A 16,964-nucleotide genomic window follows, 5' to 3' on the forward strand; every position below is an offset into this window, starting at 1 on the left:
CTCCAGCCTGGCAACAGAGCAAGACTCCATCTCAAAAAATAAAAATACAAAAAAAATTGATTTTTTGTGCATTGAGCTTGTATCCTGCAAGAGATAGTTTTACTTTTTCCTTTCCAGTCTGGATGTCTTATATTTCATCTTAATTCCTAATCGCCCCAGTTGGAACTTTCAGTCAGTACAGTTTTGGATAGAAGTGGTGAGAACATCTGGACAGACCCCAGACTAAAAAGAAAAGAAAGAAAGAAAGAAAGAAAGAAAGAAAGAAAGAAAGAAAGAAAGAAAAGAAATGGTGAGAACAGACATTCTGGTCTTCTTCCTGATCTAAGCTTTTATCCTTTCATTCAAATCAAGTATGATGTTAGCTGTGAGTTTTTTATAGGTAACCTTTATCATATTGAGGAAGTTCCCTTTTATTCCTAGTTTATTGAGTGTTTTATTATGAAAGGGTGTTAGATTTATGTTTTTATTTATGTTTTTGTGCATCCATTGAGATGATCATGTAGTTTTTGTCCTCTAGTCTATTTACATGGTGTATTACATTGATTTTCGGATGTTGAAGCAACCTTGCATTACTGCAATAAATCCCACTTGGTCATGGTGTATAATTCTTTTTATATGTTGCTGGATTCAGTTTGTTAGTATTTATACACTGCTGGGTCATGGTGTATAATTCTTTCTAGATGTTGCTGAATTCAGCTTGCTGGTATTTTGTTGAGGGATTTTGTGTCTGTATTCATGAAAGACATTTGTCTGTAGTTTTCTTGTGACATCTTTGTCTGGTTTTGGTATCAAGGTAGTACTGGCCTCATACAATGAGTTAAGAAGTGTTCTCTCCTCTTTTGATTTTTGGAAGGGTTTGTGAAAGGCTAGTATAAGTGCTTCTTTCAGCATTTGGTAGAATCCACTAGTGAAGTCACCTGGGCCTGGACTTTTTTCGGGGGTGAGGGAGGAGTTTTAATTCCCATCCTAATTCAATTTCTTTTCCTGATATTGTCTATTCAGATTTTCTATCTTCTTGAATCAGTTTTGGCAAATTGTATATTTCTTTCTTTCTTTCTTTCTTTCTTTTTTTTTTTTTGAGATGGCGTTTTTCTCTTGTTGCCCAGGCTGGAGTGCAATGGTGCAATCTTGGCTCACTGCAACCTCCACCTCCCAGGTTCAAACTATTCTCCTGCCTCAGCCTCCCAAGTAGCTGGGATTACAAGTATGTGCCACCATGCCCAGCTAATTTTTTGTATTTAGTAGAGACGAGGTTTCACCATGTTGGTTGGGCTGGTCTTGAACTTCTGATCTCAAGTGATCCACCTACCTCGGCCTCCCAAAGTGCTGGGATTACAGGCGTGAGCCACTGCACCCAGCCTAAGTTGTATATTTCTAAGAATTTGTCCATACCATTTAGGTTATCCAGTTGATATATCCTTATTCATATTCCCTTATAATCAATTCTATATCTGTATGGTCAGTAGTGATATTCTTTCTTTCATTCCTGATTTTAGTAATTTGAGTCTTCTCTCTTTTTTGTTTGATCTTTCCAGCTAATCTGTTCAAAGCACCAACTTTTAGTTTCATTGATTTTCTCTATTTTTTTTCTATCCTCTATGTATTTCCTTCCATTTGCTTTGGGTTGTTTGCTCTTCTTTTTTTGCCTTTATTTTTGTTTTGTTTTTAATTTTTGTGTGTACATAGTAGTTGTATATATTTGTGGGGTACATGAGATGTTTTGATACAGGCATCCAGTGTGAAATAAGCACATCATGGGGAATGGGGTATTCATCCTCTCAAGCATTTATCCTTTCTTTGTGTTACAAACAATCCAATTATACTCTTTTAGTTATTTTATTTTATTTTTATTTCAGTAGTTTTTAGGGAACAGGTGGTGTTTGGTTACATGGATAAGTTCTTCAGAGGTGATTTCTTAGATTTTGGTGTACCCATCACCCGAGCAGTGTACCCTGTACCCAGTGTGTAATCTTTTATTCCTCACCCCCTCCCACCCTTCCCCGCAAGTCCCCAAGGTCCAGCCTATCATTTTTATGCCTTTGCATCCTCATAGCTTAGCTCCCACTTGTAAGTGAGAACATATGATGTTTGGTTTTCCATTCCTGAGTTACTTCACTTAGAATAATGGTCTCCAACTCCACCCAGGTTGCTGCAAATGCCATTATTTCATTCCTTTTTATGGCTGAGTAGTATTTCATTGTATATATTTACCACATTTTAGTCTACAGCCATACCTCCCTGAATGTGTCCAATCTCATCAACCACATTAAAAAAAATTTTTAATATTCATTTATTAATGTTTTTAGATGGAATCTCGCTCTGTCACCCAGGCTGGAGTGAAGTGGTGCAATCTCGGCTCCAAAAGTGCTGGGATTACAGACATGAGCCACTGTGCCCAACTGTACCACATTTTTCTTCATCTGCTTGTTGATTGATGGGCATTTGGGCTGGTTCCATATTTTTGCAGTTGTGAATTGAATTGTGCTGCTATAAATATGCATGTGCAAGTGTCTTTTTCATATAATGATTCTTGGATCAAATGGTAGATCTACTTTTAGTTTTTTAAGGAATCTCCATACTGTTTTCCATAGTGGTTGTACTAGTTTACATTCCCACCAGCAGTGTAAAAGTGTTCCTTTTCACCATATCCACACCAACACATATTTTTTTTTTATTTTTAAATTATGGCCATTCTTTTTTTTTTTTTTTTTGACAGAGTCTTGTTCTGTCACCCAGGATGGAGTGCACTGGCACAACCTCCACCTTCCGTGTTCAAGCCATTCTCCTGGCTCAGCCTCTTGAGTAGCTGGGATTACAGGCATGCACCACCATGCCTGGCTAATTTTTGTATTTTAGTAGAGACGGAGTTTCACCATGTTGGTCAGGCTGGTCTCGAACTCCTGACCTTGTGATCTGCCCACCTCAGCTTCCCAAAGTGCTGGGATTACAGGCATGAGCTATCGCGCCCAGCCATTATGGTGAATTCTTGTAGGAGTGAGGTGATATTGCATTGTAATTTTGATTTGCATTTCCCTGATAATTAGTGATGTTGCACATTTTTCCATATGCTCGTTGGCCATTTGTATACCTTCTTTTGAGAATTGTCTATTCATGTCCTTGGCCAACTTCTTGGTGGGATTGTTTGTTTTTTTCTTGCTGATTTGTTTGAGCTCCTTGTAGATTCTGGATATTAGTCCTTTGTTGGATGCATAGTTTGCAAAGATTTTCTCCCACTCTGTGGGTTGTCTGTTTACTCTGTTGACTGTACCTTTTGCTGTGCAAAAGCTCTTTAGTTTAATTAAGTCCCAACTATTTATCTTTATTTTTATTGCTTTTGCTTTTGGGTTCCTGGTCATGAAATCCTTGTGTAAGCCAATGTCTAGTAGGGGTTTTCCAATGTTATCTTTTAGAACTTTCATGGTTTCAGGTCTTAGATTTAAGTCCTTAATCCCTCTTGAGTTAATTTTTGTACAATGTGAGAGATGAGGATCCAGTTTCATTCTCCTACATGGGGCTAGCCAATTGTCCCAACACCATTTGTTGAAAAGGGTGTCCTTTCCCCACTTTATGTTTTTGTTTGCTCTGTCGAAGATCAGTTGGTTGTAAGTATTTGGGTTTATTTTTGGGTTCTCTATTCTGTTCCATTGGCCTATGTACCTATTTTTATACCAGTACCATGCCTCATAGTATAGTTTGAAATCTGATAATGTGATGCCTCTAGATTTGTTCTTTTGCTTAGGATTGCTTTTGCTATGCGGGCTCTTTTTTGGTTCCATATAAATTTTAGGATTTTTTTTTTCTAGTTCTGTGAAAAACGATGATGGCATTTTGATGGGAATAGCGTTGAATTTGCAGATTGCTTTTAGCAGTATGGTCATTTTCACAATATTGATTGCACCCACCCATGAGCATAGGCTGTGTTTTCATTTGTTTGTGTCATCTGTGATTTCTTTCAGCAGTGTTTTGTAGTTTTCCTTGTAGAGGTCTTTCACCTCCTTGGCTAGGTATATTCCTAAGTATTTTATTTTTTTTGCAGCTATTGTAAGAAGGGTGAAGTTCTTGATTTGATTCTCAGCATGGTCACTGTTGGTGTATAGCAGTGCTACTGATTTGTGTACATTGATTTTGTATCCTGAAACTTTAAAGAATTCATCTATCAGATCTAGGAGCTTTTTGAATGAGTCTTCAGCGTTTTCTAGGTATATGATCATATCATCTGTGAACAGTGACAATTCGACTTCCTCTTTACCGATTTGGATGCCCTTTATTTATTTCTCTTGTCTGATTACTCTGGCTCTTTTAGTTATTTTTAAAAGTACAATTAAGTTATTATTGACGGTAGTCACCCTATTGCGTTATCAAATAGTAGGTCTTATTCATTCTTTCTACTTAGTTTGCTCTTGTTTTTCTGGTTTCTTAAGGTAGAAGTGGAAGTTTATGGTAATTCATATGAAATCTTTCCTCTTTTTTAACGTAGGCACTTTCAGCTACAGATTTCCCCTTTAAGAACTATTTTAGGCCGGGCGCGGTGGCTCACGCCTATAATCCCAGCACTCTGGGAGGCTGAGGCAGGCAGATTACTTGAGGTCAGGAGTTCGAGACCAGCCTGACCAACATGGTGAAACCCCATCTCTACTAAACATACAAAATTAACCAGACATGGTGGCACATGCTTATAATCCCAGCTACTTGGGAGGCTGAGGCAGGAGAATCGCTTGAACCCGGGAGGTGGAGGTTGCAGTGAGCTGAGATCGTGCCATTGCACTCCACCCTGGGCAATAAGAGCTAAACTCCATCTCAAAAAATAAATTAATAAAAAATTTAAAAAAATGACTTTAGCTAGATCCCATAAATTTTGGTATGTTGTATTTTCATTTTTATTCATCTCAAAGTATTTTCTAATTTCTCTTGTGATTTTTTTCCTTGACAGCCTGGTTATTTAAGAGTGTTTTGGCTGGGCACGGTTGCTCATGCCTGTAATCCCAGCATTTTGGGAGGCCGAGGCAGGCAGATCACTTGAGGCCAGGATTTTGAGACCAGCCTGGCCAACATGGTGAAACCTCATGTCTACCAAAAATACAAAAATTAGCTGGGCGTGGTGGCAGGTGTCTGTAATCCCAGCTACTTGGGAGGCTGAGGCGGGAGGATCACTTCAGCCCAGGAGGTGAAGGTTGCAGTGAGCCAAGATTGCACCACTACACTCCAACCTAGGTGACAGAGCAAGACCCTGTATCAAAAAAAAAAAAAAAGTGTTTTGTTTGATTTCTACTTGTGAATTTCCCAGACTCCCTTCTGTTACTGATTTCTAATTTAATTATGTTGTGCTCAGAAAATATATTTTGTATGATTTTATTCCTTTTAAATCTAGTAAGGCTTATTTTATATCCTAACATATGGTTTATTCACAACAGTGTTCCATATGCACTTAAGAATAATGTATATTCTGCTGCTGTTAAGTAGATGGTTCTATAGATTTCGGTTAGGTCTAGTTTGATTTATAGTATTGTTCAGGTCCTCTGTTTCCTTGTTGATATTCTGCTTAGTTGTTTTATCCATTATTGAAAGTGGAGTATTGGCCGGGTGCTGTGGGTCACGCCTGTAATCCCTGCATTTGGGAGGCCAGGGCAGGTGGATCACTTGAGGTCAGGAGTTTGAGACCAGCCTGGCCAATATGGTGAAACCCTGCCTCTACCAAAAACACAAAAAATTAGTCGGGCGTGGTGGCAGGCGCCTGTAATCCTGGCTACTCGGGAGGCTGAGGCAGGAGAATCACTTGAACCCAGGAGGCGGAGGCTGCAGTGAGCCGAGGTCGCACCACTGGACTCTAGCCTGGGCAACGGAGTGAGACTCCGTCTCAAAAAAAAAAAAAAAAAAAAAAAGAAAAGAAAAGAAAGAAAGTAGAGTATTGAAGTCTCCCACTACTGTTGTTGAATTGTGTATTTTTCCCTTCAATTCTGTCAGTTTTTTCTTCCTGTATTTGGGAGTTTTGTTGTTAGGTGCCAGTGCTGTACTTTTGTCATAGATGTAATCTCTAGTGAAAGGCAACACTGGCATATTGACTTTGTCAAACTGGAGTTTGAGTGGCATTTTGAAGGCTTGTTTTCCAGCATCTTGACCACCATGATGAGTTATAAGGGTAATGGCTAAAAACATGGGTTTTGAAGTCTTTCAGACCTAGGTGGAAATCCAGTCTACCACTTGGTCTATGTAACCTTAGGTGAGTCAGTTTCTTTATCCTTAAAATGTGAATAATGATAATAACTACCTCATTGGGTTGTTATGAAGAATAAGTAGGATCATGTATATTAGGACCTTAGCCTAAGTTAGTGCTTGTTTGTTATCTGTCTGTCTGCTGTCCGAGTATATTCTCACAGATAAAATGGGGAAGAGCTCCAAAAACAGTGAGAGAAGGTATTCACAGATAAAGCATTTGCTATAGATAATTCTCAGATGCACACACCTACCATCATTAAGAGCGGTTGACGAGAGCATTTGCCATATGTATGTGTAGCAGGTAGGGCTGGCCCTGCATGAATGCAGAAAAGAATAAAATTTGAAGAATTATAAGAATGCTTCCCCTGCCCTCCTCCCACATATGCACATCCCAGCATATCTCCCATATACTTTACACATTCAGACCCTGGAATTCTAATATAGAGCCTTATTCTTTTAGGATCCCTCCATCAACAGGCCTCTTTGAAATGCAAACTCTTAGGCATTATATGTAGCCTGTTTAACAGGTTCTGACTAAAGCATTAGTAACTTGTCAGATTTATTTCCTTCTGCTAGAAGAGATTCAAGATAACAAGAACAACAGAGCACTGGTGGTTGGAAAAGCTCTGAAAAGGGGTGGGGACAGGGGTAGGAACAGTTCCAAGTGGGACATACGTTTACAGCTGACTTTCAGATAGAGGGTATCCATGTAAGAGTCCAGCTGTGCCCAGATACCAGGCCCTAAACCTGGGTGTTCACCCCGACCCCTACCATACCCCATGCCTTTTCCCATTTCAGAGGTGATGGGGCTATTAGCAGCTCAGGTTAATAGACTCTATTCATTCTACTTTCAGGGTCAGCAGTAACATAGCTCATCAACTTCCCTACCCCTAATCTTTGGCAGCCAGGTAATGCTTTGTCTTGGGACCTGCCACTCGATTGTGCTGCAGAGACATGGGCCAGAGACAACAAGGGAGCTCATTCACAATCCTTGGCACCAGGGCTCATCTGTTGATTCTCTTTCTGGGTTTAGATTACATGCACAGCGCCCACCGTCCTGTCACTGGGGGCCACCTGGGGAAAAAGGAGAGTAGTTATGTGGGCAGCGTGGGCACCAGCCCCAGGAAATCGAGCCACTGCACGCCCCCGCCTGCCGACTCTGAGCTTGTCAGCTTCTGCTACCTCCATATGCGGGAACAAAGGAAGGAGCAGGAAAGCCAGACAGATGTCAACGAGAACCTAATCTTCTTTGAGGAGACCAGGCCCCGAACCAAGTCTGACCCCACATCCAAAAGCTCTGGCCAAGGTTATGAGGTAGTCCCTGATGACTTTGATGCAGCTAGCCTAGACCACGAGCCTTGTGCCAGCAGGGCCCGGTCCTACACCTTGGACAATTCCCTTGGGGCTGAAGCCCTGAATTTCTACTGTGACTCTTGCAAAACCAAACTTCAGGAGCAGCTGGGCCCTCGCAAAGGTGGGAAGCCTGGCTCCTCTCGTGACAATATAGTAGATTTGATGTCCCTCCCACCACCTGGGAGTGAGGAGGAGGAGGAGGAGGAAGATGAGACAACTTCTCTGTTGCCAGCCATTGCTGCCCCACCCCCTGGTTTCCGAGACAACAGTTCTGATGAGGATGACCCCAAGCGCCGGGCTGTCCAGAGCCAGGAACAAGGACGCCACCTGCGTGGGCTTCTGTACGATGAGATTCCAGTGACATTGATTGACAGTGTGCAGACCCGGACAGTTCGAGATCATGCCCAGGAGCTAGATGATGCCCTGGTGTCCACTCTGCAGGCTCTAGAAGCCCTGGCTGCATCCGAGGATGGACCACACCCACCACCCCCACAGACTGCAGGTAATGACCGATTCCTTCTCCCTCTTTCCACCCCCTTCTCTTGTCCAACAAGGGCCAGTAGGTAACATTGTGTCTTCCTAAATAGGTGTCAGAGTCACTGAGGTATGTCAGGGCAGTGGATGTACCAAAGGTTGTTTAGATAGGGTCAGAGGAGCAATGATGTTATAGCAGGGAGCAGCTGCTCAGCTCTAGCTAGAGTTCTGGCTCTCGTCATTGCATCTCTTTGGAAATGCCTTACAGATAGATCCCAGGGATTGGGGTCATGACAGCTATAGATGCAGGCCAGGATGGAGGATCAGAGAAAAACTGTGAGAGATGTAGAAGACAGGCGAAGAACAGAACATCCAGCATGCACATGATTGAAAGAAAAGCAAAATGACCAACTCACTACCTAGTGACCTGGGACCAGGGGAGCCAAGGGCCATCACTGCTCATGGCTGAGGTCTTTATCCTGCCTAAGAACATGGGCTCTGAATCAGATGCACCGAAGTCCTGGTTTCTTCAATCATTGTCAGTGTAACCTTTGGCAAGGCACTTACTCTCTCTGAACCTCATTCCATCATCTTAAATGGGTTTTATAAAAGTAGTTCTATCACATGGGGTTGTCATAAGGATTGAATGAGATCATTCATGCAAAGCATGTAAGCACTGCCTAGCACACAGTAAGGCCTCAGTAAGTGGTAGCTATTGTAACTAAGTATTAGTTCACAGGAGAACCGTACAACATACATGCTGTTCCCTGTTATAAACACACGTATGTCCATCTTGTAGACAAACACATGTCAGACACATACCCATAGTCACACATATGTCCCTCCATATACATACACCTTAAAAAAAGAGAAGAGAGCTGGGCGTGGTGGCTCACACCTGTAATCCCACCACTTATGGAGGCCGAGGTGGGCAGATTGCTTGAGGTCAGGAGTTCGAGATCAGCCTGGCCAACATGGTGAAAACCTGTCTCTACTAAAAATACAAAAATTAACTGGGTGGGCTGGTGCACACCTGTAGTCTCAGCTACTCAGGATGCTGAGGCAGAAGAATCGCTTGAACCTGAGAGGCAGAGGTCGCAGTGAGCCGATATTGCACCACTGCACTCTAGCCTGGGTGACAGAGTGAGACTCTAAAAAAAAGAAAAGAAAAAAGAAAGAGAAGAGGTAAATGACACAGCAACAGAAAAGGAATAGGGACCACGAGGGATTGGGGTCAGAGAGAGCCTGCCTTTTCCATGTGTGAGGACACCCTTGACATTGGACAACCACCATGTATTTGGCCCCCAGGGCTGGCATTTCTCTTTGCTTAGAGTCTGGAGAGAGTGCTAGCTGCTCCCAGGCTTGAGTCCCACGTGGCTGCTGGAGAGAGGACAAGCTCAGCTAAATGGCCTCAGCTGCAATGACTGTAGGCGGGCCTGGCCAGATGAGGAGGGATAGAGAGAGACCTCTCTTTGCCAGCCCCTCTTTAGGACAATTAACAAAAATTTCCTAGCTGTTGAATCTAAAAATAGTTGTGATTAGCATGCTGTTTTGCATGTGATTCGCATGGTAATTTGCCATAAAACTGCCCAGATCCTCTCGTCACCTCTTCTGTTTCTGTTTTGGATTCTGGCCTTTCATCCCCTTCTTATAGCTTGCCCCTCTTTGTCCCCTCCCCTCCACTCTTCCCACCCTCAGCCCTGCATTCTCGCCAGGCCTGATTGTTTTTCTCCAGCTGGAAATACTGCTGGCTAACCTTGGCTTCTATGCACTTCCTATATAGTCAGCCCTCTGTATCTGAGGGTTCTGCATCCACTGATTCAACCAACCGCAGATCAAAAATATTTGAAAAAAAGAAATATGTCTATACTGAACATGTACAGATTTTTCTTGTCATTATTCCCTAAACAACACAGTATAACAACTATTTACATAGCATTTACATTGTGTGAGGTATTATAAGTAATCTAGAGAGGCTTTAAAGTACATGGAAAGATGTACATAGGTTACATGCAAATACTATGCCATTTCATATCAGGGACTTGAGCATCTGCAAGTTTTGGAATCTTCAGGAATCCTAGAGCCAATCGCCCATGAATACCGAGGGACAACCGTGTAGAGCTGGAAAAGAACTTGATTTCAGTAAGCATAACAAGCCCTATCCCTGTTCCTCCAGGTCTGATTGTGCTGGCCACAATCACTCCTGAATCATCGCTGGACTCGGGTCATGAAACCAACTCTTCAGAGCTCACAGACATGTCAGAGATGATGTCGGCCATGAAGCAGCACCAGAACACCACCTACTTCCTGGCCCAGCACCTCAACAAGGACAGCCTCCTTGCCCGCAAGGACCTGCCCTTCCGGATCCAGAGCTGTGCAGCCCAGGCCGTTCTTACGGCCCCTTACTCTCTTGGGCGCCCGGATCCCAACACATCTCTCCAACCCATTGCCACAGGCCAGAGTCCTGGCCCTCCTGGCGCTCGGAGGAAGCTGCCCCAGTCAGAGGGCCAGGTACAGGGAGAACGAACATACTCCTTGGCAGTGCACCCAGCACTGTCCCCACAGCTTAGTGAACAGAAGAATCTGAGTCTGCTGTCCCCAGTTCCTGAGGACAAAGGGCCTGGCCACACTAGGGCAGGCCTAGAAATGTCACTGAGGGCAGCCACATCATCCCTCAGTGAAGAGCAGGTCTCTGAGCTGAGGGACAACCTGCCCAAGGAGGTCAGGTTGAGCCCCAAGCTTATCCTCGACCCAAAGAGCAGTGTGACCCCTGCCATCATCTCGGCCGCCCTACAGCAAGTGGTTCACAGTAAGAGTCTAGTCACTGCTGGTGGGGCTTTGGGGAACCCCCCCAGCAGGGGTGAGAGAAGGCTGGAGGCCAGCATGGGGAGGCCAGAGGTTAGCATGATGAGCAGCAGTGCCAGTAACAATCTGAAGTTCAAAATTAGCCCCAGTGCTCCAGAGACCTCACGGAATTCTCAACATCAGCTGGGCGCAGAGGTCTCTTCCAGCCCCAGAGCACCCACAGGCAGCCGGGCTGACAGCCTGCACCTCTCCCAACAAGAGGACAGTCTGCCTGTTCAAAATTTCCCTCCCAAAAGCTATCTTTTGCGAACAAGCCGAGAGTCAGTGGGCAAGCAAGCTACAGGGGAGGTGGCAGGCAAAGGCGGGCCAGTGGGTGGTAAGCCCACCCTGCAGAAGCAGGGCACCATCTCCAGCCAAGGGGAGAAGGCGCAGCTGGAGAGCACACCCAAAAGAAGCAAGCTCGAAGAGACCAGCCTGGTTCCCCGAGCTACCTACCCCATGGCTCTGCAGAGCCCCAGCTGCCAGTCAAGAAGCCACAGCCCCAGCTGCCAGCCTCATGGCCACAGCCCCAGCAGCCAGTCTCGAGGTCAGAGCCCCAGCTGCCAACCTCGAGGCCAGAGCCCACTGAGGTCTCAGGCTGCCAGCCGGCAGGTGAGCACCATGCCCTCTAGGAAGCTTGAAACAACTCTCAATGGAGCCCACTCGACCTCTGAAGGCCCTGCCAAACCCAAGTCATCCCGAGGTCCTTTCCGGCTACGCAATTTATTCTCTGCCACCTTCCCGACCCGCCAGAAGAAGGAGACAGATGAGCGGCAGGCCCAACTGCAGAAGGTAAAGCAGTATGAACTGGAGTTCCTTGAGGAACTTCTAAAGCCACCAAGCCAGGGGGAGCTGCCAGGCACCGAGTACCTGCAACCTCCAGCACCTGGCCGCTGCAGCTGCCAGCTCCGCAGCAGCCCTGTGCAGCAGGGGCCTGGCATGTCCCGTGAGCAGAGGCGCAGCTGCGACTGCAAGCGCATCTGCCGGGGGGGCCGGCCACAAGCCACCCAGACACCAGTGCTCAGTCTCCGGGGGAGGGAAAGGGACAGAGTCCTCCCTAGCCAGAGGCAGCCAGAGGCTGGCCCAGGCGTGAGCCTCAGCAGCCCCATCAATGTCCAGCGCATTCGTTCTACCAGCCTGGAATCCCGAGAGTGCCGATCGGACCCTGAGAGTGGTGTTTCGTGCCTGACCACGTGTGCCTCGGGGGGCGAGTGTCTGGGAGCTCCCAATTACAGGAAACTGATGCGCCGCTACAGTATCAGTGAGCTGGACCAGGGTGACAGGGCCTCGCTGACCTCGGATGTCTACCCACATCCTCCCCTGGGCATGCTGCCCAGGGAGGCCAAGGAGGTAGAGGCAAGCCTCCCCATAGCCTTGGGTCCCAAAAGCAGGTCTCTGGAGTCACCGACGCTGGGAGACCCCTCCTACGTCCAGGTTGCCCCAGAGACCAAAGGCCCCAGACAGATGGCCGTGTTCTCACTGCCCGAGGAGGTGTACCGGAAGCCTGCCGAGCTAGACGAGGACAGTGAGAGCAGCAAGTGCTGCTCCATCCGCTACTGCTTCTACTACCGCAAGTGTGACATGGCAGATGATGCCAGTGATGGCAAGGATGAGCTCTCCTACTCTATCCCCATGAAGATCCTGCCTGGCATGAAGCTGGACGAGCAGGTGGTGCCTGTGGTGAGTAGGACCCTGCAGGTGCTGGATGCTGCTACCTGCAGCAGCAGCAGCCCTGAGGCCTCCCGCACTCAGGAGATTGACCTCCGTGTGTCCACCTTCGAGGGGAGCCTGGCCAAGATCAATGCCCTGCGGGCCCATGCCTATGGCCTCCCTGATGGCTTCCTGGCTGCCCGGCTGGACACCAACGAGCTGCTGACAGTCCTGCGGCAGTGTGTGGCCAGCCCCGAGGCCCGTGCCCCCAAGCCCTATGTGTCTCAGATCTCCGAGTATAAGCTTGAGCTAGCTCTCAAGTTCAAGGAGCTCCGGGCCTCCTGCCGCCGTGTGGCCAATGTGGACAAGAGCCCAACTCACATGCTGGCAGCCATCACGGGCAGCTTCCAGGTGCTGAGCAGCCTCATTGAGACCTTCGTGCGGCTGGTGTTCATTGTGCGCTCCGAGGCCCAGCGCCAAGAGCTGCTGGCCAAGGTAGAAGAGGTGGTGAGGAACTACACCTTCCTGCTGCGTGCAGCTGAGGAGTCCACAGCCCGTAACCTTAACCAGCAGCAGCAGCAACAACAACAGCAGCAGCAGCAACAACAACAACAACAGCAGCAACAACAACAACAGCAGCAGCAGCAGCAGCAGGTGGCAGCAGCTGCAGGGGCAGCCGCAGAGCATCCACCAGGCTCCCCAACTTCGGCGACTGTTATGAGCACATTCACCCACTCCTTAAAAACCCTTATTAAGTAGGGCATCTGCCCACACCTGTCCCCCTTCCCCAACCATGGCCCCAGGTTTGAGCTTTGTGGTCCTTGCATCTTGTGGTGAGTGTGTGTGTGTCTGCTGGGCCAGTCAGGGTCCAAGAGCCCATCAGTCTCCGGGGAGTGGAAACTCTCTTGATTGAGGCTCTCTCTTAAGGGCTGCAGGCTTAGCTGCCGCCCTGGGTGTCCTCACCCCTTCCCTGGCCTCTGGGCCTCACTGTGAGGGCAAAGGCCCCTCTTCACTCTGCTCACAGCAGAGCTGTATTTTATCTCTTCTCTGGGGCTGAGAGGTGACATCAGGCTCACTTCCTGCTCAATCCGTGTTGGGCGCTGGGGGAGCCAGGGCCTGAAGCAAGCGGACCCTCAGGCTTTGAGCTCCTCATGGCATCGGCTCCCCTGCTGGGAGCAGTGGCAGTAGCAGCAGGCCACATTGCCGTGCCGAGGGGAGAGGGCGCTCAGTCCAGATGTGCCGAACCACCTTGGGCTCACACTCACCTGGCAGATGCCACCCTGAGGGCCTGTGCCTGGGTGAGATGTCTGCAGAAAACAGCCACACTAGGCTGTTTGCAGCGGCCCAACTGGCCAGCAGCCTGGGGAGCCCTCACCTCCAGGTCCAGTAGCTCCACACCAGCCATCCCCAAAGTGCTCTGCCCCTCACTGATGGGCAGGGCAGCTCAGTCCACTAGGGAGCAAGCATCTGGGATCACCCCACTCATTTTGGGTAAGGTACCTGATGAAAACGTCTGCCTGGGGAGACCCAGTGCAGGCCTAGGAGCCCGCCTAGCCCGGCCCAGCCCAGCTCAGGGGCTGTTGCTGCAGGCATGAGGCTTCTCTCTCAACATCTCTCTACCAGACAGACTGTCCTTGGGAGTTTGACTTAGCTGTGGATCGGGGAGGGGGGTGGGGGGAGGGGGGAAAGGGGTAGGGGTGGGGGGTGTTGATGACTATATCTTAAACTTCTGGAAGCTAGCGTGATATGTTAATCCTGAGTATATGCTTTTGGCTGTGTATTGACCCTGTGGATTTGTCTCTCTAAGAAAAGAAGCTGAGCGCCTTACCCGGTGCAGTCCTGCACCTTTCTCCCTCTCTGGAGCCATCTGGAAGGGAATTCACACTGTTTAACATCCACCTTGACACACACCTCCTATTGCCACCACCGCTGCCGCCGCCGCCACCGCTGCCACCACCACCACCACCACCGCTGCCAACCCTCCCCCCACACCCCCCACCCCCGCAACCTTCCTGGGAGTGAAGACACGGAGTCCCTACCAACTGTCCCACTGTAGGGAACAAAGAAAGCCAATGTTTCTTCTGTATAGATTGCTTCTCGTCCGCCTCTCCATATCTCCCCATTTCCCACACCCTTGTGCCCTGTGTCTGCCTGTTTCATCACTGTGTCAGAGGCCCATGTGAAATCTTTCATTCTGATGTGAGTTTTATAAAGATGTACACTGTGCTTAATCCCTGCCCATCCTTGGTAGCCCCTAGTGCAATAAAGTCTCCCTGAGTGGTGAGTTCTCCTGGCAAGGAGGAGGGGAGTTTCTTCTGCAGAATCCAGCCCCTCACTTCCTTGCTTCTCCTCCCCCAGGACCAAGTTGTTGAATGGACCAGAGATGCAGCCAGTGGGGAATGCTTTTCCCCTCAGCCACTGCAAGCTGGAGTGCTGACATGGTCTTCTTTTTCTCCCAACTTCGCCACTCAGCCCCTGCCTGTGTCATTCCACCGCCATCCTTCACCTCTCCCTCAGCCTCATGGAGAGGAAACATTTTCTAATGTCTGTATATAGTATATATACTACATAAAATATATAAATTATATATATATATACTAATTTATGTCTTGTTTTTCAAACAAGAATGATTAAATCTATTCATCTTACTATCCCAATAAGTCTTTGCGGTGCCTCTTTGTGGGTGTCCTTGTGTCCTTGAATTGTTGGTTGGTGGTGGCCCTTTGTGTGCTCGTCCTGGGCCCCTGCTCTTATATACTGGGCACTGGTGGGTGATGACAGCTAAGGACCCTGTTCCTCCCACCTCCCCAACACACAGGGGATCCCCTTTGCTCCTCTTTGAAGCCTCCTGTTTCTCATGGGAGTTGGAAATTGTCTACCTCTTTCTCTTGACCACGAGGCTTCTGGCTCACCTGGGCCCCATGGCTGTGACCTCAGAGCTGAAGGGCTGGAGGTGGTGTGGGGGATTGTGTGGAGAAACACAGTGTGCTCTGTGCCTAGTGTATCAGATGGCCTGGGAATTAGGATTTTAGGCCACTCCTCAGACTGGGGTTGGGAAATGGGGCCTCTCCCTCTGAACTGTGCCTTCTTGCTCTCAGAGTGCAGCCTGACTGCCTCGCAGTTTAGGCTATGGAATCCCTTGCAACAGCCTCCGGCCATGTAGTGGGGTGGGAAGGAGGGATTGTTTCCATAGTATGGAAGCATTAGGACCCTAATCAGAGCTAACCCTTCTGGCTCTTCAGAGTTACCCAAGGGTGAGAAATTATTTTGTTTCTCCTGTTTCCTAATTTTCTTCTGGTACTTACAGGTCTTCACTAGCCTGAGGCATCTTTGTCCAAATTAGAAAAAGGTTCTTCCTGCTGCCCGTGCCCCCACCATGACACCCTCTGTGTGATGGGCACATGGCTTGGTAATTTCAGCCCTGTCCAGCCCGACTTGCCTCATTGGCTATGTATACAAGCTACACAATTGTGTACAGTGATCCTACTTAGTCACTTCGAAAGATTGATAACAGACTCTTTTTTTTTTTTTTTTTTTGAGACAAAGTCTCGCTCTGTCACCCAGGCTGGAGTGCAATGGTGTCATCTCAGCTCACTGTAACCTCCGCCTCCTGGGTTCAAGTGATTCTCCTGCCTCAGCCTCCCAAGTAGCTGGGATTACAGGTGCCCACCACCACGCCCAGCTAATTTTTTTTTTTTTTTTTTTTTTTTTGCAGAGACGGGGTTTCACCATGTTGGTCAGGCTGGTCTCAAACTCCTGACCTCAGGTGATCCACCCACCTCATTCTCCCAAACTGTTGGGATTACAGGCGTGAGCCACCACACTCGGCCTACAGACTCCTTTTTTTCCATGTCTGCAAAGGTTATGGCTAAAGAGGTTTGGAAGCAAAGCATTGAAGAGGAGCCAGGGGCAGCACAGTCAGTGGCAGCACAGTCAGGCTGGGATTCTCTGCATGTTCCTCAACACCAAGCCAAAGCTCCTCTTTAAACATGGGAGGGAACCACAGGCAGCAGCCCTTGGACTACAGGCAGAGCTCTTCTGGGTGCTGCCTGCCAGGCATACTGTCCCACAGCACTAAGGTTGGGATTCAGTGCGAGTCAATGCCATGATAAACTGAAGCCCACTGCCACTCAAAATGACCCAACTGGACAGTCTGAAAACTCAGGAGCCCTAAGGCCCTGCACTAACTACACTGGTAGCTCCTTAAGGTCAGAAAACATTCTTATTTAGTTTTACACCCTGGGTACCCACCCACACAGTATCTGGCACATAGTAGTATTCACATATTTGTAGAATAAATGAGTGTTGAAGGAGATGACTGTCATGAGAGAGCCATCCCAGACTTGTGTGTGAGTGAAAAGGGCTCTGTCCCCTCTGGGAGTGGTTGATTTGGGGCAGTGTAGCTGGACATGGCTAGACAGCCTGGCATC

General features: G+C 47.7%; 1 protein-coding gene across 1 annotated transcript in view; it reads left to right on the plus strand.

Moving 5' to 3' along the window:
- FRMPD3 (FERM and PDZ domain containing 3) overlaps positions 1-15,191 on the plus strand; it is a 78,692-nt gene extending 63,501 nt beyond the window's left edge. The window contains exons 13-14 of the mRNA XM_019018959.3: positions 7,247-8,068; positions 10,217-15,191. Coding sequence (XP_018874504.2) covers positions 7,247-8,068; positions 10,217-13,293 — 3,899 coding nt within the window. The 3' untranslated portion in view covers positions 13,294-15,191. The remainder of the gene's footprint in view (positions 1-7,246; positions 8,069-10,216) is intronic.
- Positions 15,192-16,964: the final 1,773 nt, after the last annotated feature.

Source organism: Gorilla gorilla, chromosome X (genome assembly GCF_029281585.2).
Source record: "Gorilla gorilla gorilla isolate KB3781 chromosome X, NHGRI_mGorGor1-v2.1_pri, whole genome shotgun sequence".
In the NCBI taxonomy this organism is placed as follows: domain Eukaryota; kingdom Metazoa; phylum Chordata; class Mammalia; order Primates; family Hominidae; genus Gorilla; species Gorilla gorilla.